The sequence below is a fragment of the Clytia hemisphaerica genome, unplaced genomic scaffold, assembly GCF_902728285.1.
Source record: "Clytia hemisphaerica strain Z4C2 unplaced genomic scaffold, Clytia hemisphaerica genome assembly, whole genome shotgun sequence".
In the NCBI taxonomy this organism is placed as follows: Eukaryota; Metazoa; Cnidaria; class Hydrozoa; order Leptothecata; family Clytiidae; genus Clytia; species Clytia hemisphaerica.
In genome coordinates this window covers 143,422-169,020 of record NW_027104606.1, presented here as the reverse complement: position 1 = coordinate 169,020, position 25,599 = coordinate 143,422, and the positions used below count along the sequence as shown (strand labels likewise).

General features: G+C 38.9%; 2 protein-coding genes across 2 annotated transcripts; both read left to right on the top strand.

The window, feature by feature from the left end:
• Window positions 1-7,560: 7,560 nt before the first annotated feature.
• LOC136824235 (uncharacterized) lies at window positions 7,561-8,433 on the top strand. The gene has a single exon (XM_067080408.1). The coding sequence runs from the start codon at window positions 7,561-7,563 to the stop codon at window positions 8,431-8,433; it is 873 nt and encodes a 290-aa protein (XP_066936509.1).
• Window positions 8,434-8,630: 197 nt separating this feature from the next.
• Window positions 8,631-11,363, top strand: LOC136824234 (uncharacterized). Its single transcript, XM_067080407.1, has one exon. It carries the CDS (start codon window positions 8,631-8,633, stop codon window positions 11,361-11,363), a length of 2,733 nt encoding a protein of 910 aa, XP_066936508.1.
• Window positions 11,364-25,599: the final 14,236 nt, after the last annotated feature.

The window sequence follows — 25,599 nt, the reverse complement described above, 5'->3', positions numbered from 1 at the left end:
GTAGATCTAGAACAAGACATATTGAACATCTTTTTAAAAAGTCTTGAATTTTTTTCCAATGAAAATTACTCTTGGGTACCTAATAAACAGGGGACCTGGGATAAGCGGGGTGGGTGGAAAAATCTGAAAACTTAATAAGCGGGGGGGGGTGGTAATAAAAATGTCCTAGGTGGAAAGTTTTCCAAAAATTTATTAGTGGGGGGACGCTTATTAAGTACCAAAGAGTAATCCAGGGGGTCAAGCATTTGGTATCAGACATTATGATGACTAACTGCAAAAAACCCCTCAGTAGTTAGTACCCCAAAGTACTAAGTGTGTTTGACTATTGGCTTGACCTTCCTGAGTAATGGGCAATCTTGAAAAAGATTGAGTTTTAAATTTATTTTTTTTCAGAATTTTTTTCAATTTTTGATTAAGACCTTTTGGAGCTGTTTGGAGTATTTTAGTACCTGTCAATCAATTTTCATGTTTCTACCACTTCAGATGAATAAATTAAGACTCTAAGATCTCGTCTGTAAAATACTGGTCTGCATTTTAAACAAAGTTAGAATCTACATATCTTGAACTGCTGTTTGCAGATTCTTGTGAGCCTTTGGCTCTTTATATTTATAGTTTATTCCTTTCCTTTATTTAGAACCATTGGTGCCGAGGCGGTGGTTGTTGATGATTATGGTTTAGATGATGGTGTAAGCAATTTTTTCACAGTAAATATTTCATTATTTTATTTTTGAATCACGCAGTTCTTTAAAAATTGATAACCTCTTTATTATTTAGAATATCAGGGTTAAAATTTTGAAAAAAATGTGATAGCAGTGAATAAGGCAGGGTTCCCAGGCCATGCTCCTTGTATATCCTAAAAATTCCTCTTTTTAGGCCCTATAGATTATCATCTATTCGTCTGTTACCAACTTTTCTAGAGATTGGCATATTAGTTTTTTATGATTTTTGGCACAAAGATGCAAAACAGCATTGCCAAAAAATGTGACAAAGCCCGATTTTTTATTTAAAAAAATTTTCGGTCGAAACTTTTTCTTGAGATCTTATCATTAGTTTTTTCTGATTTTTTGCTCAAAGATGTGTATTAACAATGCCCAAAACATGGCCAAGTCTGATTTTTGAGAAAAATTAACCCTACCTTGTTCAAAATCCCCCTAGAAAATCTTTCTCTTTCTCTCTTTGAATTGAGTTTTCTCAAGCTATGAAATTTTTGAAATATCAAACAGTATGCATTTTAAAGGAGAAAGGCAAAGTTTTTTTCCAGTCGGTCATTCTCCAAAAATAATTGCAAATGCACTGTCTTTTATGAGTTCAGACTGATGCTTTATGGCAGGTATTTTAGAGAAATTAGAAATGTTTTTCAAATCATAAATTTCAGTTGAATCAAGCACAATCAGCAGCTGTTAACAATCCTCCTCGTATCTGCCCTACGTGTCAATGCTTTATACATCAGAACGATGGAACCTGTTTCAGATGTACTCTCAATTCAAACACCCCAATAGCTGTAAGTATTTTGAAATTTAAGCAAACAAATTTTAGTAAACATACCATTTTAATATCTTTCAAACCGAAAGTGGCCATTTGAAAACATTCTGAAAACAATCACCCTACATCATACCCAGCTAAAAATTGAGGAATTCTTAGAATCCTGAAGGTGCCAACTATGAAATATTCTTTTTAAACCTTCTGTTTTTGGTTTTTTAATTCTCAGTCTGCAATACAAACGCCGATGAACTCAACAAGAACAATCTACCCAAAATGCCATTGTTCAAGATCTCTAGATGAAGAGGAATGTTTGCGATGCATTCAAACTGTAGAGCTAAATGAGAGTCTCCAAGCTGATAGAGTAAGTAAAGATATTTCAAGGGTGTCAGCTTCCTTTATGAACAGAATAAGTGTGTGATATCATTGATAACATTATGCTTATAAATTAATCTTATCTCCTCCCCTGTTAGACATGGTGAGCCTTAATGATTGTCTAATAAATGTTTTGAATGTATCTCACCCCCCTAGGATAAAAAACCGACAAGTGCAAGGGGGTCAAGCAGTTATCACAAGACATCAATGTCTACTATGTGAAATTTTTGACGTATGGGACCACATCATCACCCTTTGGCGGTTAGTACATACCAAATATACTAAGTGACTCTAAAGTAAAAATACAATAAGGCCACCTCTTAAATCTATCAAACAAAATTGCAATGGTTACTTTTTGTCAAAACATGTTCTTCAAAGTGTTGTGAAATGATTATTGATTTTGTATTAGCAAGTTAACATCAATAAAAGTACCGTAACTTTGTATAATGTCTACATACCAATTCCAATGCTAATTCGATCATAACAGACTTATAAAAGAGCTTTATCCATTTACAGTAAAAAACCTTGGTGTACTTTCATTGTTAAATAAAAGTGAAACTGAGCAGAAATATTTCTTCACAATGTCACAAAGTTCCATAGTGTGGTGTCTTTGATATTTCCACCTGAAAATGGGGGTGATACCTCAAAATCTTTCCCGGAAAGCAGTTACCACCCCTGTTTGCATTTACTACACCAGGGTAGTAACTGCTTTCCGGGAAAGATATTGAGGTATCACCCCCATTTTCAGGTGGAAATATCAAAGACACCACACTATAACTTTTATAGGTAAACCACTATGGTACTAACCGGCATAATGTCTTGTTCTAACTGCCTTGCCTCCCTGTAACAGAGAACAATAATTCTTTTTCTCAGGGGAAAGAAAATAACAATAAAGAAACCGACCAAAATGAGACAGACGCAACAAATCCTACTACAGAGGAAATGAGACAGGCCAGACTGTTTCAAGCTGAAAATGTTAAAGATCATAATGATGTTGTTTTTGGACAAGAAGAGGTAGATAGCTTTTTGCAACGTGACTTGGCAATCTGGAGGAGATAGTGCATTCCAAACGAAATGATGCAGAAATTCAAAACCAGATCAAAGAGAAGATGAAACGGTATGAGGCAGATCTTGAAGACAAGAAAATTCGATATGTCATGGCTCAGAGGGAATTTCTTTCAAGCAAAAATTTGATTTATCGAAAAACTCTATCTCCATCAGGTTTCCAGCTGAACCAGCTATTGGTCTTGGCCCTTTTCGAGAGTATTTGACATTATGCATGAACTATTTTAGTTTTTGTCCATTAACATTCTCAAGTAGTGATGCTGTTTGTCTTAATGCATTTCCCTTCAATGTTCGTAATGATGATTATCACAGGCTCGGGCAACTATCAGCAGTATCAATCTTTTATATTGGTCGGGGTCCTTGTCTTCACCCAGGCCTCCTGAAGTATATTTTTGAGCAAGAATCTGGATCCTTCACCTCTGTAGATGATGGAATTTTACAAAATCATCTCCAAGAAATAGCAAAGGGGAACAATGAGCAACTGTACGAAAAGAAAATCATCCCTCAGTCTTCAATAGAAGAAAATACAGAGTTGTTTGCACTCAGCTATGTTATTTATGATAATGTGTAAACAATTCCTTAATCACCAGCATCATTTGGAGGATAGTTATCTTTATTATACGTCCCTCGAGGCTTTTGTAATTTTCTATGACGTCACATTTTATTGTCCTTCGGGAATCAAACTTTGATTTATAAACAGCATATTGAAACGTAGCTAATTTGATACTCCTCACTGTTATTTATGAAGACTTATGAGAGGAACATAGTGTTTTGATGTGGAAAATTTGACTTATGTTTAGAAGATAGTTTTTATAAGCCGAAGGCTTTTTTACCGACTCAAATTCATGTATGAACACAAATCCTTTACAATAAATAACAAGATTATCATATGGATTAAAGATTTGATTTATCGGGTTGATTTGAGTTGATTTATCTGGTTGACTTGTTTTTTTTTATTTTGTGGTTTTTTGAATTCATTTATGGTTATGAAATTATCTATGTTTGTGGTGTAAACTAAAGACAAAGACAAAGATAAAGGAAAGGCAAAGACAAAGACAAAGAATCACTACGACATTTGTTCTAAATTCTGTTGTTTTTGATTGTCTGTTACTCCGTCTGGGAAATCGAGTCTGGAATTCCGACCCCACGTGTTTGTATTCCAGAAAATTCACATTTGAGGACAACCCACGCTTGTTTCTCGAAATCATACCCAGCTCCGTAATTGTTCCGGGATCTCGTCCACGCTTCCTAGTTTGCACGCCTGTTTCCGTCCGTATCCTTACCTTACCGGGAGAATCCATATTGATTTCTAACCATATCGAATTTTTCTACTGAAAATTGAGTTATTTGAGGATAACCTACGTTTGATCCTCAAATTCTGCAATTTGGAAAAATTGTTCATTGCCATCGGAAAAACAGAAATTCAACAAAGCCTACGTTGTTTGTCGAATTGACGCCCCTTTTCCGTGTTTGTACCGGTAAAATTGTGAACCTTACCGTATTCTCGAGATTTCCGTATATCACAATTTTCCGTCTGAAAATTTGAGTTTTCACCGTTACCGCAAACTTACCTTACCGCATTTCGAAAATCCCGCTTGTTTTCAGTTTCAACTTCTAAAGTTTGAGTAACCACCTTTTTACCGTCAAGTTCTTACCGTATTTAGGAATACCGCATTCTGCCTGTTCCCATTCCAAACGTTTGAATTTTTCGTTATCTGTAACTCCCGTTTCGTATCGTTGTTCGTCATATACCGCATTTACTGCAAATAACTTTGAAATCGCAATCTATCACAGGCTGACTTATCAATAGCCTTACGCGTCTGCATATCAATAATTATCGTATCAAACTGCATCTAGCTATCATATCAACATGTCTCAAAACGATAGAACCAGAGAAATTCAATTGAATAAGGAAATCTCTCAGACAATCCGTAAACGAAACGGCGCTAAACACTGAAATCTTGGGACTTGTAGACGAAAGGGGGAGTAGAACTGAAATCCGTTTCCTGCGAACGACTCTTGATGAAACTCTCAAAGGCGCTATCAATCATCATGAAGCGTTAATGCTTATTTTACCTGAATGAGTTTCTCGATTCGGCGATTAATGGATCGATGAACTCGCTCTCAACGTAAATTCTTGTTTCGGAAGAATCGAACGTTACCTTGATAGCCGTAAGTATGATCCGCCATCATCGTTACTATCTTCCAAAAAGCGCGAAGATATTCAAAAATGGCGCGAAAAATCACGTGGCCAGGAGGGTTCTGGCTCTGGTTCTAATCCGTCAATGAGCGACATGTGCGGTGCGTTCTCTAAACTATACGTAAATGAATCACAATTACTCGGAGAATTGCGTTCCTTACCTGACCCCGCGTCTCTAAATGAGGGTATTGAATCACCACAATCGCCAATAATATCGGGTGCAAGCGAAATTCAATCAGTACAAACGGTTATCAATCACACAAATGCCGAAACTCGATCAATACAAAATCTAAGCGACAACTCAAGCAATATTCACGCAATTCAAAATCATACAGAATTTATCGAGACCACAATGCAGGATTATACTGAATCCATCGTTACCTCAACGCATGATACAAATATAAATACGCAACCTAACACCAACCCTTTTGCTATCGCCAGTACAAGCCAACACGGCGGTGCGCGCGCCCGCAACCCAATACCACCCAACACCGGATTACTAAATAGTGCCGTATCACCTATGAAAAACTTAGTCGAAACCTATTTGAATCCTAATACCGATGAATTTACTCCGAAATTACCAAGAAATCCGGGTTACCAATCAAACTTCAACGATCAATTACAAAGTACCTACACAATACCAAATGTGTCTACCGTATATCCAACCTTAATTCTTTCCGACGATGAATTAAATCTTCCTAATCCAAACCCAACCGTTCATTTGTCGACAACATTACCAGCTCCTCATGCAAATGTTGCTTCAAAAATGGCATTGTCTCCGCATGGCAATGTCAACCAAATGATCAAGCCTCCACAGGCTATGTACACTCAACCGACTCCGCATGTTACTGTCCAACAAACATTACCTCATCAGGCTAATATTATCTCAAAGACATTGAATCCCCTCGTGAATGTCAAACCTTCAAAGACATTGATACCTCAAATGAATGTCTACACTTCAACGGCATTAGATCCCTTCGTAAATGCCAACCCTTCTACGACATTGAATCCCCTCGTGAATGTCAACACTTCAACGGCATTAGATCCCTTCGTGAATGCCAACCCTTCTTCGACATTGAATCCCCTCGTGAATGTCAACCCTTCGACAACATTGCCTCCTCAGATGAAAAATGTTGTCACTTCATCTTTACCAACCGAAGCTTCAAAGAGATCTCTCAAATCAGTGCAGTTTGTTGATTCAAATCGCCCGATTCAAGGCACTCATCCCATCGCGGAACGCAGATCTCTAGACCAATGGATAGATGAATTAGATCCAAATAATTTGACCATCCCGGATACCAATCATTCAAGGAATATCCAAATGGAGTTACTCATTCAACAAAGGTTACCCAGACAGGAGTTGATAGTGTTTGCAGGAGAAGCTGACAAATGGATCGAATTCGTATCAAAGTTCTATGACATAGTCCATAAGCAACCGTATCTTGATTCCTTCCAAAAGCACACTTACTTGTCACAACACCTGAAAGGCGAAGCCCTGAAATCGATTGAAGGTTTCACCAATGATGACCAAGGTTATGTCAGTTCCTTAAAGAAACTGAAGTATCTGTTTGGAAACAAGGTGGTCGTTGCTCAATCTGTGATCCAAAGGATAACTAAACGCAAACAAGTCCACGATTCTGATCCGAAGGCTCTTGCAAACCTGTATTTCGAAATCTCGACTTGTCTAAACACACTGCTAAAGATGAACTATGTTGCTGATATCTACAGCACTGATCTACTACGTCAGACCTTGTCGAAGCTTCCTGTATACCTTCAAAGGAAATGGTCTGAATACTCATTTGTATTGCGAAGGAACCAAGAACCCAATCTGTATCATCTTGAAAAGTGGCTGCAAGATAGAGTCATGGCAGCTAGGGATCCATACCTTAACAACGACGGTTACAAAAAATTGTCAAACATGCACAACCGAACTTCTCCTGATGATGATTATCAAGAGCAGAAACGCCGTTGTTCCTTATGCAACAAAGATCACTGGTTGTATCGCTGTCCCATCTACAAATCCAAAGGTGACACAGAAAAGGTTTCTTTCGTTAGAAAGAAAAGGTTATGCTTCAACTGTCTCAGCCCAAAACACAACGTAAAGGCATGCAAGTCCAAAAGGCATTGCTTCATTGATGGGTGCAAGATTAGACATCATACAACCCTGCATCAAGGTCTAAAGAAAGGCCCAGATAAGCCAGACAAGTCTCCTCAACCAAAGCTTAAATCTTCCGCACCAAAGGTGCAGCAGAACTCTCCAAAGATTGACGAGGCAAAATCTGAAGATCCTTCAATCCCACCAGCCAACTTACCTGATAGGAAGAAGATCGAAACCACCATAAATCATAAATAGACTTGTAAAGGGAAGAAGTCATGTCTATCTGCAGGTTGTCCCTGTTCGGGTGAAGAATGTTCGGGGTATGTGGGTTGATACATACGCCATGCTAGATACTGGCAGTCAATGTACTCTTATTACCAAATCACTTTGCAAGGAACTAAATCTTCAAGGAAGAAAGACTAAAATCAACTTTGGTACAATCAGAGATAGTACTATTTTACCGACAAAGCTGGTTGATCTCACCATCGCAGCTGTTGACGGCAGTTACCAGACTAAAGTGAAAAATGTGTACTCCCTCAATGATTCGGATTTCAATGTACCAGGACAAGAAGTTCCAGTAACAACTGATTCTAGCTGGGATTACATCAGAGATCTCGGTCTTAAAGATATCGACATCAGCCAAGTACAACTACTGATTGGTGCTGATGTTCCAGATGTTCTCATCAGCAATGATTTCAGGAAGTCAAAGAAAGGCTACCCATATGCTTCAAAGACTCGACTCGGTTGGACTCTGCTTGGAGTGTATGATGGTACTTCAGACCCAATTGAAAGTCGACTTGTTGCACTGACCAGAATTTTGGGGATCAGAAGTGAACTCTCTGAGGTTGAATACAGCAGTTTCTGGGAGACTGAATCATTTGGTACTGAGGTCAAAGAAAGCAAATCACGTTCTATCGACGATCAACGTAACCAAGAAATTCTTGACAAAGAAACTGAATTCAAAGATGGTCACTACATGGTACCAATGCTTCGGAAGAAGGACGTCAACCTGCCTGAAAGCAAAATCTTGGCTGAGAGACGCCTCAACCAAATTTGCAGGAAGTTCCAATCCAATCCTGACTTCTTTGAAATGTATGCTAAGAATATATCATCCTACCTTGAGAAAGGATACATCAGAAAACTCTCAGACGAAGAAGCATTATGCCGCACAGCCACTACATGGTACATCCCATCATGGAGTCACCAGTGTGAATAAGCCAGGCAAAGTACGTATGGTGTTCGACGCTGCTGCTCAGTCACATGGAGAAAGCTTGAATTCCAACCTGTACAGTGGTCCTGATCTAATGAACAGCCTTCTTGGCATTTTGCTTCGATTTAGACGCCATAGAGGTGCTGTGGTTGCTGATATCGAAGCTATGTTTTGTCAAGTGAGATTAAAAAAGGCTGACATGGATGCAAACAGATTCCTGTGGAGAGACGATCCAAAGTCTCACAAACCTCCTGATCACTCACTATAAATTACTCGTACACATTTTTGGGCTGACGGATTCTCCCTGTGCTGCGACCTATGCCCTACAACGAGCTGCAAGAGATCAAGCTAACAACTATCCACCCGAAGTCATCAAAGCTGTCTTGATAAATTTCTATGTCGATGACTTACTCATGTCATATTCAAATGCTACATCTACCAAGGAGACCAGTCATGGTGTTATCAGTCTTCTCAACAACAAAGGCTTCAACCTGACAAAGTTCCAAAGTAACGACGAATCCGTTTTGAAGGACTTACCAACAGAAAAGCTTGCTACTCAACCTACTGGGATTAAACTGGACGACAAGGTCATTTCTAGAGCACTAGGCGTTCACTGGGACCTTGAAACAGATTGTTTTGTTTACAAGGTCAATGTTGAAGTTGATCGATCAAAGCCATGTACCAAGAGATCCATCCTCAAGAAGACAGCGACTATCTACGATCCACTTGGCCTCTTGACACCAATCACACTTGTCGCCAAACTTTTCATGCAAGAACTATGGAGAGATAAAATTGAATGGGACGAGGAAGTTTCCAAATCTCTCAAAAATCGTTATGAAGATTGGCTTTGTCGAATGTCTGACATTGCATCCACTGTTGCTATCCCACGAAGTCGCAACCTTGAAGGTGACCAAGACGTGCAACTACATATCTTTTGTGACGCTTCCGAGAAGGCATTTGCTGCGTTAGCTTATGTCAGGATCGAGAGTGAAGGAACTGTATCATGCCATATCCTACTGTCTAAGTCAAGAGTTGCTCCACTGAAAAGATTGACGTTGCCAAGACTTGAATTGCAAGGAGCTGTCATTGCAGTGAGAATGAAAGAAACCATCGTAGATGAGATTGATGTTCATTTCTCGTCTATTCGATTTTGGACAGACTCGTCACTCAATCTCCAGTACATCAACAACGAAAGTAAACGTTTCAAGGTTTTTGTCGCAAACCGAGTTGCTGAGATACGAAACCATTCTAAAGTCGATCAATGGAACTTCATACCAGGAAAAATCAACCCAGTCGACATTGCAACAAGAGGAGATATCGATGACAATGAAGCCATCAGATGCTGGTTCGACGGACCAGACTTCCTGTTCAAAAACAAGACAGACTGGCCAACAACATCTGTGACACCCCTGTCTCCCGACAATACAGAAATCAAAAAGCAGACGCTAGTGTGTAAACTATCATCCATTACACCGATTGTGAAGTTCGACAGATTTTCAAATTGGAAAAGACTGATCCGAGCAGTTGCTTGGGTGATTGTTCTTCTGCAAACCAAGATGAGCCGCAAAGAGAAAGGAAGCGACCTCTCAATCAACGAAGAAAGGGTTGGATTTACAAAGACATTAAAAATCATCCAGAAAGAAACATTCAATGATGACTCATCCAAAGAACTCCTTGGAAAACTCTCCAAACTAGACCCTTACATCGACACAAATGACGGGCTGATGAGAGTTGGCGGCAGACTGAAACGAGGAATGCTTCCATACGCTACCAAGCATCAAATCATTTTGCCGAAAGATCATCATGCTGTACGCTTGCTTGTAAGATATTACCACGAGCAAAATCATCATGTTGGCACAGAACACCTCATATCACTCCTGAGACAACAGTACTGGATCATCGCTGTCCGAAGCATCGTCAAAAGAGTTATTCGAAGCTGTGTCAAGTGCCAGAAGAGGAGACCTAAAACAGGCCAAGTCAAGATGGCACACCTACCTGTCGACAGAATAGCTGTGGGAGCCCCAACGTTTTTCCACACCGGAGTAGATTTCTTTGGACCAATTCAAGTGAGGGTCCTGAGAAGCAAAGTCAAACGATGGGGATGTCTGTTTACATGCCTTGTCATTAGAGCTGTGCTTATTGAAGTTTCACCATCATTAGAAGCTGACGATTTCATTAATGTTCTGGACCGATTTATCAACAGAAGAGGAAATCCAGAGATAATCCGTTCTGATTGTGGTACTAATTTTAAGGGCGCTTCAAACGAGTTAAAGAAAGAAATCGAACGAATAGATCAACTCAAGATTGCCAAGTCGTTGCAGAGAAAGGAGATCAAGTGGCATTTCAATCCACCAGAAGCACCTCATATGGGAGGTGTTTGGGAACGTCTGATTCAAAGTGTCAAGATAACGCTGAGTGTCATCCTGAACGATTCAGCAATATTAAACGATTTCACTCTTCAAACTGTAATGACAGAAGTTGAAGCTGTACTCAACAGTCGACCACTAACTTATGTTAGCAATGACCCAAACGATCTTGAACCATTGACTCCCAATCACTTCCTTTTGGGAAGACCTTCTTCAAAACCCATCACAAGCGTGGATTACGAAATTCGATCAGCTCCTCGAAAGAAGTGGAAGCAGGTACAATCAATAACGAACCAATTTTGGGATAGATGGTCGAAAGAGTATCTTGCGACATTGACCACTAGAACAAAATGGCGAAAGACAAGTACTCCTGCACTGAAGGAAGGTGACTTGGTGATGATGCTTGAGAAGAATCTTGTCCGAAGTCAATGGATCCTCGGACGAATCAAAGAAGTATTCAAAAGTTCAGATGGAGAAGTACGAAAGGTTGAGGTCACCACAAAGGACGGTACATACACTCGACCAACTACAAAGATTTCGAGATTGGAGCTGGAATCAACCAGCTGCTGAAGTCAACCAACCAATGTTTGCGTTCATACTGTTTAATTTGTGTGCTTCCTGGGCATGAAGAAAGAAGATCAACTGCATCGGAATTCTTCTGCCCACCATCAAAATGTCTAATTTGTGTGCTTCCTCTGGGCACGAAGAAAAGAAGATAATCTACATCAACTCAATCAATTGTTCATCAACGTGTATCAATCTGCCAATCCTGTTTCAACTTGTGTGCTTCCTGGGCACGAAGAAAACGTCTTGTGTGCTTCCTGGGCACGAAGAAACGAAACTGTGTTCCTGGGCACCAGAAGAAAACGTCCTTGTGTGCTTCCTGGGCACGAAGAAAACGCCTTGTGTGCTTCCTGGGCACGAAGAAAACGCCTTGTGTGCCACTGGGGCATGAAGAAAACACTTTGCGTACCTCTGGGGTGCTAAGAAAACACCTTGTGTGCTTCCTGGGCACGAAGAAAACACTTTGCGTACCTCTGGGGTGCGAAGAAAACACCTTGTGTGCTTCCTGGGCACGAAGAAAGAAGATCCATCAACTCTACAATCTCCAACTGTCAACTCTACGACAAAATAAAAGAATGACATAACCAACGTATTGGTACATATATTGAAGATTCATACATATTGACAACTAAACTGTGCGTTGCTCTGTGAAGCAAAATTGCATTCTGTTGAGATGCTTTATCTCAAGGAGGGGAGTGTAAACAATTCCTTAATCACCAGCATCATTTGGAGGATAGTTATCTTTATTATACGTCCCTCGAGGCTTTTCTAATTTTCTATGACGTCACATTTTATTGTCCTTCGGGAATCAAACTTTGATTTATAAACAGCATATTGAAACGTAGCTAATTTGATACTCGTCACTGTTATTTATGAAGACTTATGAGAGGAACATAGTGTTTTGATGTGGAAAATTTGACTTATGTTTAGAAGATTTTTATAAGCCGAAGGCGTTTTTACCGACTCAAATTCATGTATGAACACAAATCCTTTACATAATGATTGTGCGATACAGCAATTTAAAAAAGGAATGAAGCGGTATTTTTTGCCATCATCAAAACCTCTATCTTTCACTGACTTTATGGCTTTATGTACATTTCTCACTACAGAAGAGCCTGGTTCAAATCAGGAAAGAATTGTACAAAGCCTTATTTGTGACATTGAACTCTTCTTTTGTGATGTCAGCAATGGAGAGAAACCTGATGTCACACTGGAAAAGTTGCTTTTCTTGTTTACTGGGACAGAAAGTATTCCCATATTTGGCTTTGACAAGCCAATTGAATTCTTTTTCGAAAAGAATAAATGAAGCATCTCAACTTGTGGTTGTCATTTTCCCATTAGAAGACACAATTAAAAATTTAGAAATTGCTGTCAAATTTGGTACTGGCTTTGCCAGTGTGTAATGCTTCTTTTGACATGACACAGGAAAGTATGTTTTATCGATTATTAGATTTTTTTTAACTTTGTAGCAGTTTTGATTTTATTTATATTTAGAAAACTTAGCAAATTTAGCAAACAATCCATGACTTATGTTTTATCGTCAAGTTTTAGTCAAATTCAGTTTGTTGAATTGGTCACTAGTGGAAATGATATTTAATTTTGTTAAGTTTTTATTTATACATAATGTAGAATCTTTTAACCACATGGCTTTTTCTTTGGCCTTCTTTCTTCTGACCCCATTTAGGGTAATTCCAGTAAAAGATTTAAACTGTAAATAGCTTTAAAACTTGCGTACATGCGTTATCTACTTTTTTGATTTTTTTTTTACCTTAGGGTTGGCACTTTTAAAACAGATTTTTACCTGTACATAGTTTGAACATTTTCGTTATCTCATTTTTTTGATTGTTTTCTTGGCCTTAGGTTTAGTTCTAAAACAGATTTTTACCTGTACATAGTTTGAACACTTGCGTTGTCTCCTTTTTTGGGGATTTTTTCTTGACCTTAGGTTTAGCTCTATTGTTTTACCTGTACATGGTTTAAAAAGATGATATTTGATTGATAATTCTTGTTTTCTTGTTTTCTTTTTTTTGAAAATTGCAGATCCCCCTATTAGGTCTTCAAGAATGTGTTACCACGCCCTCTATCTCAAGAAATTGAGAAGAATCCGAACCCCTGGATTGTGAGAAGAAATCAATTTTGCTTTAAACTTCATTAAAAAAAGAATTTTTCACTCTTCCTTTTTAATTTTCATAACAAGAAGCCGAAGCGGCGTGAAGGCCCAGCTGACGTGGCAATAACCAAATGTCGTTTGTAACGGGTACCTTGAGAGAATCAATGTTTGCGGAATTGTATTTTTGCAATTTTAGGGTTTAAAGGAAACATCGAGTCTTAGAATCCTAATGCACATTTTCGGCAGAGATTGAAGTACGAAACATTGAACATTCAAAAAGTTAAAAAAGTGAAAAATGAAAAGAAAGAAACCAGCTGCGCTGGAAGGTCAGGGGAAGGTCAGCAATGATAAATGATACGCAATATATGTATATAATAGATTTGCTTTATGTTTTTGTTACTAGTATGAAAGAAAAAATCGGTTTAAATAAATTCACAAACTTCAAATGTCAAATGTTGACCGTCAAAGTTCAGAAATATCGATTTAACCCGTAGCATCATGAAAAACATTCCAAACTTATTCAAATTTACACATGAGCTGTATTTTAGTATCCTTTAATGAGTTACAGCATAAGTTTACTTGAAAAAATTCTCTGTCAGGTTTGAAAAATCCAACCACCGACCGTTTAGAGCGATAGATCCAAAATTGTCTGTTTTCACGGGTTGCATCATGAAAAACATTCCAAACTTATTCAAATTCACACATGAGCTGCATTTTATCATCATTTAATGAATTACAACATAAGTTTCCTTGAAAAAATTCTCATTCAGGTTTGAAAAATCCAGCCACCGACCGTTTAGAGCGATGATCCAAAATTGTCCATTTTCACAGGTTGCACCATGAAAAACATTCCAAACTTATTCAAATTTACACATGAGCTGTATTTTAGTATCATTTAATGAGTTACAGCATAAGTTTACTTGAAAAAATTCTCTGTCAGGTTTGAAAAATCCAACCACCGACCGTTTAGAGCGATAAAATCCAAACTGACCATCTTCACGGGTAGCATCATGAAAAACATTCCAAACTTATTCAAATTTACACATGAGCTGCATTTTATTATCATTTAATGAATTACAACATAATTTTACTTGAAAAAAGTCTCTGTCAAGCTTGAAATATAAAACTCCAACATCCAAATGCTCCCACTTGCTCCCTGACCTAAAAAATACTTTGCCATAAAGAGAATGAAATTTGACTTTACTACCAATTCAATCCAATATAAGAGTAGGTCAAACATCGTGCGGGTAGGCGAGGCAAAAATTCTAAATCGGCCGCTGGTTTAGCCTGGACTACTGGACTTGTTAATCTATTGCACGCACAGGCTCCAACAAAGCCAAAATATTTTCGTTCAGTTGCTTTTTAAAGGCCCACTTGCGCTGCGCGGCTGGGCCAAAAAAATATTGATTTTCAGATAAAAATATAATAATGGCCTTATCCGATGAGATAATTGTAACCATATTCCAACAACTACCAAAAGGCGAAAATGAAACACACAAACGTCATCTGAAGAAAACCAGATCCAGAATTGCCAAATCAGTTAAGGTAAAGTTGGAACTGCAATAAGGTTTGACCACCATCCATTCTGTGACTAACAAGTTTATTTTGTTACGAAAATAAGCGTCTTACTCATTTCAGAATACTAGTATTTGTACAAAATCTTAACTTTTAAATTTTTTTCTCTTAATTCAGGAACAGGTACCAAAATTGAAGAATAAATGCTCTCATTAAGAAATCAAAGCGCAACTGGTTCTAGAGCTGACAACCCGCTTTTGTTGCAAAGTGAGTGATATTCTTTTACTTTTCTTTAAGTTTGACGAGAGCAGTCCTAAGCCAATGGATGTTTGTTGATCAATTCATTAATTTCAGGAAAAAGCATTTGCATGCCTACAGAAAATCAAAATCTAAAGGACGATTTCGAATCAGAAAGACGAAAGAGCAAGAAATTCAAACGTTCGTCCGTGATGTGGGACACGAACAATCAATTCCTTTCCTACCGAAGTAGAGAACTCTCGAAAGTAAAGTTGGATTCAGTTTTTAAGTCAAGAACTATTTCATTGGTGGATGCTGCAAACTTCTCTGATTTTCTTGGGTACGTTGACAGAGTTCTTCTAGATCAACCGATTAACACAATTGAGTTTCCTGAAAAGTCAATTAAAGGGGCGTTGGTGCTCAAAAGTACCTTGCTGCATACGATTTACAAAGTGACTCTTGAAAATGGGGAGTATTGTATCCTTAAACAACACAGGCGATCCCTGAAATATTCCGAAAAAATGTGTATGACTTTGCTTGCAAGAGAGTTCAAGACTTTGCAAATTCTCGGAAGTCATAGAAACGTCGCATATGCGCATGGTATTACTTGGTCTCACGACGACCCTGCTTTGGTTTTGGGCTTTGAGTCGACTACAACGTTGAAAGATCTTCTGCGAAGAGTAAATGTAGTAGACAGATTGGTCGTTCAGCACATTTCGGAGGGTCTTACAGAAGCATTGGCCTTCTTACAAATAAATGAGATTATTCATAATCAAATTACTAACGAAAACGTGTGCTTGAAGTACAATGGGAAGTTCTATACGCGTATCCTAGTCGGATTTTCAAATGCAATCAGGAAATGCAGTGCAAGAACTTTGACAATCCCTCAACAGGAACGATTTAAAGACGCCCATCACCTCCGAGTGGCCGTCCGAACCGGGAAAGTTGCTCCTTGCTCTAAATCAGATTTGTATAGTTTTACTCTCATCATCAGAAGGCTAACTCGCTTTTTGAGTGAAGAAAGTAAAATTGAACTGACGGGAAGTTTGATGGCGACTGACTTCCGAGTGGAACTTGTCCATCAGCTTGTAATGACTTACTTATCAAATTTGTAATTTTTAGACCTGACTTGTTTATACAGTGTAAAATAAAGAAAATTCACTGTTTCATTAATTTACTACCGTAAAATTATCCCCTAATTTTGGAAAGTCCTTCCTCACTTGGAACGGCCTTGCCTTCTCTTCTCTCGTTAACAACAATTTTCTTTCAGTCTGTAATTTATTTCACCAAAGTTCGGACAATTGATAGTAACTTTGTATGCTTAGTTTACAGTATTGAAGGAAAAAATCCTTAACATATATCTACAGACAAGTCTTCAGCAAAACGAGCCTTACATTATTTACGTCGACTCACCCAAAATGTTGTTTTGGATTTTCGCAATGGTACATGACATGAGTTACTCAAGGTGTTATTTAAGCGATCAGTTAATTTTTGATCCAGAATATCACCTAGTGGTACAGTGCAGTATCTTGGCAAAAAAAAACAAAGACATTGATTTTCCGATTTTTCATATCAAAGATTTTAAACATTTTGATTGTCAGTTACCCAAGGTGTTATTTAAGCGATGAGTTGATTCTTTATCCAAAATAGCACTTAAGTGGTACTTCGCGCTCAGAAATTAGCATTTCCTTGATTTTATTAAGCTGTTATAAAATTTTCAAGCGTCTTGTTAATGGAATATTATAATAATAGTCTTACAAGCCTTTTCTGAAGCGTTTAGATTTCCGTATATATCTTTTCCATCAGGGGACATAATTTTAAAATCGCATCAATATTTTTAGTCTGAAACTTGATGTTTTTGGTAATCCTTACCCCCTGATTAGTACCCATGACTAATATAACATCCAACAATAGAGCGCGGAAAGCTTACGCATTACTCCATATTGAATTTGAGTAATCCGATATATTTCTAAATTTGCAAAAACTTTCAAAAGCGCCTCTCCAGTCTTCAGATTAAGGAAGATTATTTTCGAAAGTAAACTCAGACCTCATTTTCACTTTTCACATTAAATATTTTGAAAGATTTTTCAAAGTCACACTCAAATGTTTGCACATGGCTAAATAACTATTTTTTTTCCCTAAAAAAGTCAGAGTTATACACGCCGATTTTGTCGACCGACACAAAATCTTAAAATTTCCAAGCAAGAATCTTGCCAAAATCTGTGTTAACAGATTACACAATTTTGAAAATAGGGTAAGTCGTTGCAATCTAAAAAAAAAATGCCTCTGAGATGTATGTCATTCTAATTGTGCCTGGTATTTTTCGATATTTTCAACCCCCTTGGACCTTATTAGGCCCCTCCGTTTATTTATTTTTGAAATATTTTCAACTGTCAAAGGGAAGATCCCTTATTTTGCTCAAAACAGCATGATTTTTGCTTATATTTACCTAGCCTGGAGGCCACTTAGAGCTTTTTGATAGACTGGATGGCGCTGATAAGTGGCCTGGAAGTATAAGGCGCCATTCTAATGTTTTTTTCTGCTCCGCCAGTCTCTAAAATTGTCTGGAAGATTTCAGATGTTTTGGAAGCTAATCAATGAATAGGGTGATAATTTTTTTTCAATGTAAGGGGGGGGTTTCAAGGGGTCCCGAATTCCGTCACTCCGTCCAATTTTTTCTCAAATTCCGTCATACCGTACAAAAGAAAACAATTTTTCCGTCTCCGTCATGTGTTTCTTTGGAAAAGCATTGCACGCAATGTCCCCTCTCAATGACCATTATACACATGACACATTACGGGGAAGTAGTAGAGACATCTTATAAAATCGCTGACAAAAATATAAGCGGATGATGATTGGTTGGAAATTGAATCAATAACTGTACATGTATATATGGGGCCTATGAATCTGTATAAGTATTATGAAAAAAATCTATTGTTTATCTTGATTTCTCGCCCAAATCTAGATTTTCTCCCGACCAAGAAGAAAGCCTGTTCAGCTAGATCTGTCCTATCAGGTGTTTCAATTGTTTCATTTTCATTGGTGTCTTCATCGCACGAAAATTCATCACTAGGATCTTCAGATAGTTGATCGTGTTGAACACGAGTGACCGTTTCATTATTGGGATCTGAGTGTTCAAGCTGCCGCGCTGGTGTTTCCTCGGGTATTTCTCCGAATTTTTCGTTTAGTTCCGCTTGTTTCGCGATGTCCACGCTGTATAAGTAATGTGGAAGTGTGCCACATTTGTCCATCGTTGTCTCTTGCCTGATTGATCGCTGACGTACACCTCGTGTGTACGTTAATGCCCATTGCCGAATTTCTTCTTCTTGCACTTTATTTCGTGCTCCAGCTCTTGAATATTTCTTTGATGGTAGCAATTTCTTCACTTTCATGAAATCAAGCGAATTTTCTGATGGTGGGTACCAGCTCCCCTTGGTACTTGTAAAATAATAAGTACCCCAAGGAAAGTTTCGCTTGAGAGATTCTTTGACGGAGGTCATAAAACTCATAGCATACTGAAGAGGACTGAGCATGACTTGTTTTACGTGAGTGGTTGAGTGAAAGTGTTCAACGTTTAATGTCATCATACTTAAAAGGTTAGTCGATGTGTAGTTGTGTTCGTGTAAAAGTTCTTTTAGTCTTTATAATGACCAAACAGTTAACTCTAACGATTGATGGGATTTGGAAGAAACAAAGCCGTGCGTGCCATTCAAAGCTTTAGGGACAGCAAAATCATCTCTGATGGACCTTTCGAAGCCATTCATGATTTCTACAGATTCCTTCACCATGTCAATAGCCTCAGTGATCGACTTTTTCTCATATGATGCTACAATAAGAAAATGTTGAGAAATCTAAAGTACAGTTGACGCTCTCTAATTCCACATTCTAAGTAAATAAAACTACGCTCTGTTATTCGATACGCTACCTTAGTTGATGAAAATTCCCCCAATTCCCCGTTTACTGAAAAAGAAACCGTAGAGAAAAAGACGAAACATTTTGACGAAGTGAAAGAAATGGAATGAAAGCTAAGTTTAATAATATAAAAACTATATGGCTGCCTCGGAAGAATTTCTGTAGCAGCTATAAACAAAGAAGAAAATTTACATACCTCCTCTTTCATGAATGGAAAACGCTTTCATGAGATTCCCAAAAGATTTCAAAAGTGTTGACGTGTTCTTCATTGTCGAGGCAATCTTTATTGTAGCCGACTGGTAATCCGCAAAGTAAACTACATTGTTAAATTCAACACAAAGACCAGTAGGCTGAAACAGCTCAGCTTCGGTCGCTTTGCCATCAAGATTGCCTTCCTTGCCGTTGCCAATAAGATTTGTGAGGCTATTTACAGAATCCAAGGTACATATTTGATGTTCATCTGGGAGTGACAAAATCAAGCCATCCTTGAAGGGTAGAATACAATGTGCTCCTGAATTAACAATCTTGGTTGATATGGATGAGCCATTTGATGTATCTGAGCATAGGAAATAAAAATTGGATTAGATTATTGGAATTCTGACACAATTCTACATAACTCGATCTCCTGTGAGAAAAATTCGTCGAACTTTCCAAAATTAAATTAAATCGTTATATTTACAGCTAACACAAATAGAAATGAATCCATGAACGTAATACAAACCATGCTCACCAATGATAAACACTAAAGAGGAATCAGAGATATAGATTTTTCCATTCAGGACGCAAATACATGTGATCTTCAGAATTTCATTTGGATAGGTTGCGATCTCAGAAAGTGTCCCAGTGATTCCGAATCTAAAGGAAAAAATGGGATAGCCCGGTTGTAGTTAAGTTCGTGCAATAAAGTTGACATGAATAAAGGATACAACAACTTATATAAATTGTCTCTTTGGATGGGTTTCTACCAACGAACATGAGCAATGCTACGAATAAAGTCAACCTTTAAGATTTCGGAAATCTTTAAGCATATGGAAAATGCAGGAATTTTTGTACCAGCATATATAATTGCCCAAATCTACCCCTAGCATATTTTTCCAACTTCAGAAGAAATTTTACACAAAAATCTTTAAAAGAAGAAAATCATGGATCATGCTAAAATAGTGATGAACCTCTGCTTGTATGTTATCTGAAAGAAAGATAATAATGTAACTTTTGGGATTTAATAAAAGAAATACCTCGAATAATCGGACATAGCCATCTTCTTTAAAGTTGATTTCCAGAATCAAACGTGAATTCTTATCAGCTGCGTAGAATGCATCATGATTGGACAGGTAAATGGACTCAAAGTACGGTTTGACATCACTGCAGTTTGTAAGATTAACTTTCAAATTGGAGAAACCTTTTGATGAATACTCTTGTTTTTTTTCTTTCAAGATGGTTCATCACACTCTCTTTGATCTGCGACAATTTGGCATTTCTGTCAACTTGAAAACCGATTGAATCGGCATACTCTACCATTTTAGCTTTGGTTTTGATCTTGTCAGGTTTAACTTTTGCAAAGTCAATAAATGATATATCTGTCCCTTTTCCGCAATAATAAAGTTTATTCTTGTTGTACCAAATTGACAATGCATCGACATCCGTTTTAACCAATTCAATGGTATCGATAGGGTTGTGAAGTTCTGCTTTGTAAATTGATGTTTTTGATTTCTTATATGTCAAGAAAAAGATATATTACAATGAGGTGAATACAGTCGCTCTCATATTGTTTTCTGACCAGCCACCAGAACCGTTGGAAAACCAACGGATCCGGCGAGACTCGAACTCACAACCATGCCATTCGCGGGCATTTGCTCTACCATTGAGCTACGGGTCCATGTGGAACCCGATGACTCAATTGCCACTGGGTAGAGCTGGAAGTGAATTCTTGTCTACTGACTGGTCAGAGACGATGAATTGGGAGAAATCCATCTCCACATTGCTAGTGTGTTGGAATCCACCAACTATTACACTAACGGAAGGTTTGGGCATGCGACCATAGATATTAATCATGAATATTGCCCTTATGTATTACAATGAGGTGAATACAGTCTTTGACCAGTCAGTAGACAAGAATTCACTTCCAGCTCTACCCAGTGGCAATTGAGTCATCGGGTTCCACATGGACCCGTAGCTCAATGGTAGAGCAAATGCCCGCGAATGGCATGGTTGTGAGTTCGAGTCTCGCCGACTCCGTTGGTTTTCCAACGGTTCTGGTGGCTGGTCAGAAAACAATATGAGAGCGACTGTATTCACCTCATTGTAATACATAAGGGCAATATTCATGATTAATATCTATGGTCGCATGCCCAAACCTTCCGTTAGTGTAGTAGTTGGTGGATTCCAACGCACTAGCAATGTGGAGATGGATTTCTCCCAATTCATCGTCTCTGACCAGTCAGTAGACAAGAATTCACTTCCAGCTCTACCCAGTGGCAATTGAGTCATCGGGTTCCACATGGACCCGTAGCTCAATGGTAGAGCAAATGCCCGCGAATGGCATGGTTGTGAGTTCGAGTCTCGCCGGATCCGTTGGTTTTCCAACGGTTCTGGTGGCTGGTCAGAAACAATATGAGAGCGACTGTATTCACCTCATTGTAATACATAAGGGCAATATTCATGATTAATATCTATGGTCGCATGCCCAAACCTTCCGTTAGTGTAGTAGTTGGTGGATTCCAACACACTAGCAATGTGGAGATGGATTTCTCCCAATTCATCGTCTCTGACCAGTCAGTAGACAAGAATTCACTTCCAGCTCTACCCAGTGGCAATTGAGTCATCGGGTTCCACATGGACCCGTAGCTCAATGGTAGAGCAAATGCCCGCGAATGGCATGGTTGTGAGTTCGAGTCTCGCCGGATCCGTTGGTTTTCCAACGGTTCTGGTGGCTGGTCAGAAAACAATATGAGAGCGACTGTATTCACCTCATTGTAATACATAAGGGCAATATTCATGATTAATATCTATGGTCGCATGCCCAAACCTTCCGTTAGTGTAGTAGTTGGTGGATTCCAACACACTAGCAATGTGGAGATGGATTTCTCCCAATTCATCGTCTCTGACCAGTCAGTAGACAAGAATTCACTTCCAGCTCTACCCAGTGGCAATTGAGTCATCGGGTTCCACATGGACCCGTAGCTCAATGGGTAGAGCAAATGCCCGCGAATGGCATGGTTGTGAGTTCGAGTCTCGCCGGATCCGTTGGTTTTCCAACGGTTCTGGTGGCTGGTCAGAAAACAATATGAGAGCGACTGTATTCACCTCATTGTAATACATAAGGGCAATATTCATGATTAATATCTATGGTCGCATGCCCAAACCTTCCGTTAGTGTAGTAGTTGGTGGATTCCAACACACTAGCAATGTGGAGATGGATTTCTTCCAATTCATCGTCTCTGACCAGTCAGTAGACAAGAATTCACTTCCAGCTCTACCCAGTGGCAATTGAGTCATCGGGTTCCACATGGACCCGTAGCTCAATGGTAGAGCAAATGCCCGCGAATGGCATGGTTGTGAGTTCGAGTCTCGCCGGATCCGTTGGTTTTCCAACGGTTCTGGTGGCTGGTCAGAAAACAATATGAGAGCGACTGTATTCACCTCATTGTGTAATACATAAGGGCAATATTCATGATTAATATCTATGGTCGCATGCCCAAACCTTCCGTTAGTGTAGTAGTTGGTGGATTCCAACACACTAGCAATGTGGAGATGGATTTCTCCCAATTCATCGTCTCTGACCAGTCAGTAGACAAGAATTCACTTCCAGCTCTACCCAGTGGCAATTGAGTCATCGGGTTCCACATGGACCCGTAGCTCAATGGTAGAGCAAATGCCCGCGAATGGCATGGTTGTGAGTTCGAGTCTCGCCGGATCCGTTGGTTTTCCAACGGTTCTGGTGGCTGGTCAGAAAACAATATGAGAGCGACTGTATTCACCTCATTGTAATACATAAGGGCAATATTCATGATTAATATCTATGGTCGCATGCCCAAACCTTCCGTTAGTGTAGTAGTTGGTGGATTCCAACACACTAGCAATGTGGAGATGGATTTCTCCCAATTCATCGTCTCTGACCAGTCAGTAGACAAGAATTCACTTCCAGCTCTACCCAGTGGCAATTGAGTCATCGGGTTCCACATGGACCCGTAGCTCAATGGTAGAGCAAATGCCCGCGAATGGCATGGTTGTGAGTTCGAGTCTCGCCGGATCCGTTGGTTTTCCAACGGTTCTGGTGGCTGGTCAGAAAACAATATGAGAGCGACTGTATTCACCTCATTGTAATACATAAGGGCAATATTCATGAAAAAGATATATCCATACGGGCCAACACATAAACTCAATGGATTTGGATACATTCCCACCTTGTTATTGTTGGTGAATTTTGTCGTTTCAGGAACAAGGGTGTGTACAACATATCCAACTTCCTCTAGGTGGGAGCAAAGCTTTTCGTCAGACAATTTCAGCAATAGGATCCTGCCTGTCTTTATTTCTCACGTAATCATTTTTGGGTAAAAGAGATCTCATTTTCTTCATTTCTTCTTCACTTGATTTGTTCCGTAGCGTAAAAAGAAATGACAAACATCCTCTTTCATCAAACAGCTTTAGATACCAATTGCTATAGGATGCTTTTAGGCTTTTTCCAAGGTGTGGCGAATCCGGCAAAGGAACAAGAAGTGCTAGACTTGGATCAATTTGCTTGTTCTGAATTTTGTCCTTAATTGCTAAGAACATCTGCTTGTTCCCTTCCTCGCAGTCAGTCGTGAGGACAAGCACTGCACGTTTTATGCATTTGAGGTTGTCCTTGACACATTTTTGGCAGGCACGAAGAGCTGGATATATGCTTGTTTGACCCTCATTTATGCAATTAGAACAGAGACTTCCCGCGTCATAGCAGTCTTTGCAGAAGGAATTGCATCCTGAAGAGTCATCTAAAATCAAGTCGTTCGCTTTCGTCTTTCCAGTGCAAGCCTCACACATCTGCAACACTTTGACATGCTTTGTAATTTGTTGAGTGAGATTAACTCCAGTTTTTCCAGCTTTTGGAACGTACTCTACAAGAACAGGTAGAGAGTTTTCATTATCTAGCGTGGTTACTGAGCCGACAACTGCCTCAGTTATAATCATGTCTTTCAAAAGTCCTGGATCTGGAGGAGTATTTGCTTTCACAAAATCATAATCTGCTGGGCTGGTTAAACCAACATTAGTCTTAGATATAGAATCGTATTCTACAGCTGGCTTGAGTGCTGTCCCGTCGTTACTGTAGCAACAAGGAAAAACGGCCACTCTTTAGTTGTCAATAATTGGCTTGACTTTTCCACCTTCAGTAGCTTCTTGATTCATCAATCCCAGCTGAATTGAGCTCAGGCTTTTCAAAATGCCAGATTTTGTTGTATATGCTGTTCGTTGTCACTTGGTCCTCCTAAATTCATTTTCAAAGTCTGAGCACCAGTATTTTTCGAAGATTTAGTTCCGTACAACATTGGTCCACGGATGAAGTTAATGGTGCTTCTACCGCCAAGATATAAAACAGTATTGTAGAACTCTACAACGTCAGGATCATGTGTATAGTTTTTATCAAAAAAGAAGTTGACAATATCAGCTAAATATTTGTAAAAGATGTGGTTCTTGTCAATTATTCTATCTCTAATAAGTTGGTTTAATTTTTTCGCCACTTCATCGGCATTTTCGAGTTGAAGACAAAACAGTCGCCACTTGTTTTCTTCCTCGTTGGATAGAGAATTGGTTTCAATACAATCCGCAGCAGTATCACAAAATTCATCACTCCCATCAGAGAATGTGGATATATCGGAATCTGCGAAGGTACAATCTTCTACTGGTAAACAATCTTCCACGGTCAAATCATTTTGTACAGTCCAGTCATCGGGCAATCTAAAGGTTTTAGAAAGCTATTGGATAAAAAATTTGACAGGAATTTTGACCTCGCGAAAGTTAGGCCGATGCAAAATATGATAGTTATATGTAACTGAGTGGTTCAGGACTCAACACTCAAAACAACCCCAAAAATAAGCAACTTGGCCTTGGAGCCCTGGACCTAAATATAGGTGCAATCAAAAATGCAACCAAATACTTCTAAAAAGGTAGCATTTTTGGCACTAACTGGAATGACAAAGGGCCAAGCATATCAGAGGTGTTTTGATGGCTAGTTTGAGGTATTTTAGGGCTCAAATCCAAAATTTTGTGTTTTTCCTTCAAAGTCCGCAAGCAGCTTTTGGGCTAAAATTATCAAAATTCTTAGATATTAAAGGCTTGAAACTCGGAGTTGCCAATAAAAATATGTATCAAAAAGCTTCCACTTATTTTTCTATAAGAAAGCTAAAGGCCTGTAGTTTCGTGGCAACATTGTTTTGCAAAATTCGTAAAATTGAAAATGGTATCATTTCACAGCCAACCTCTCAATTCCCGAAA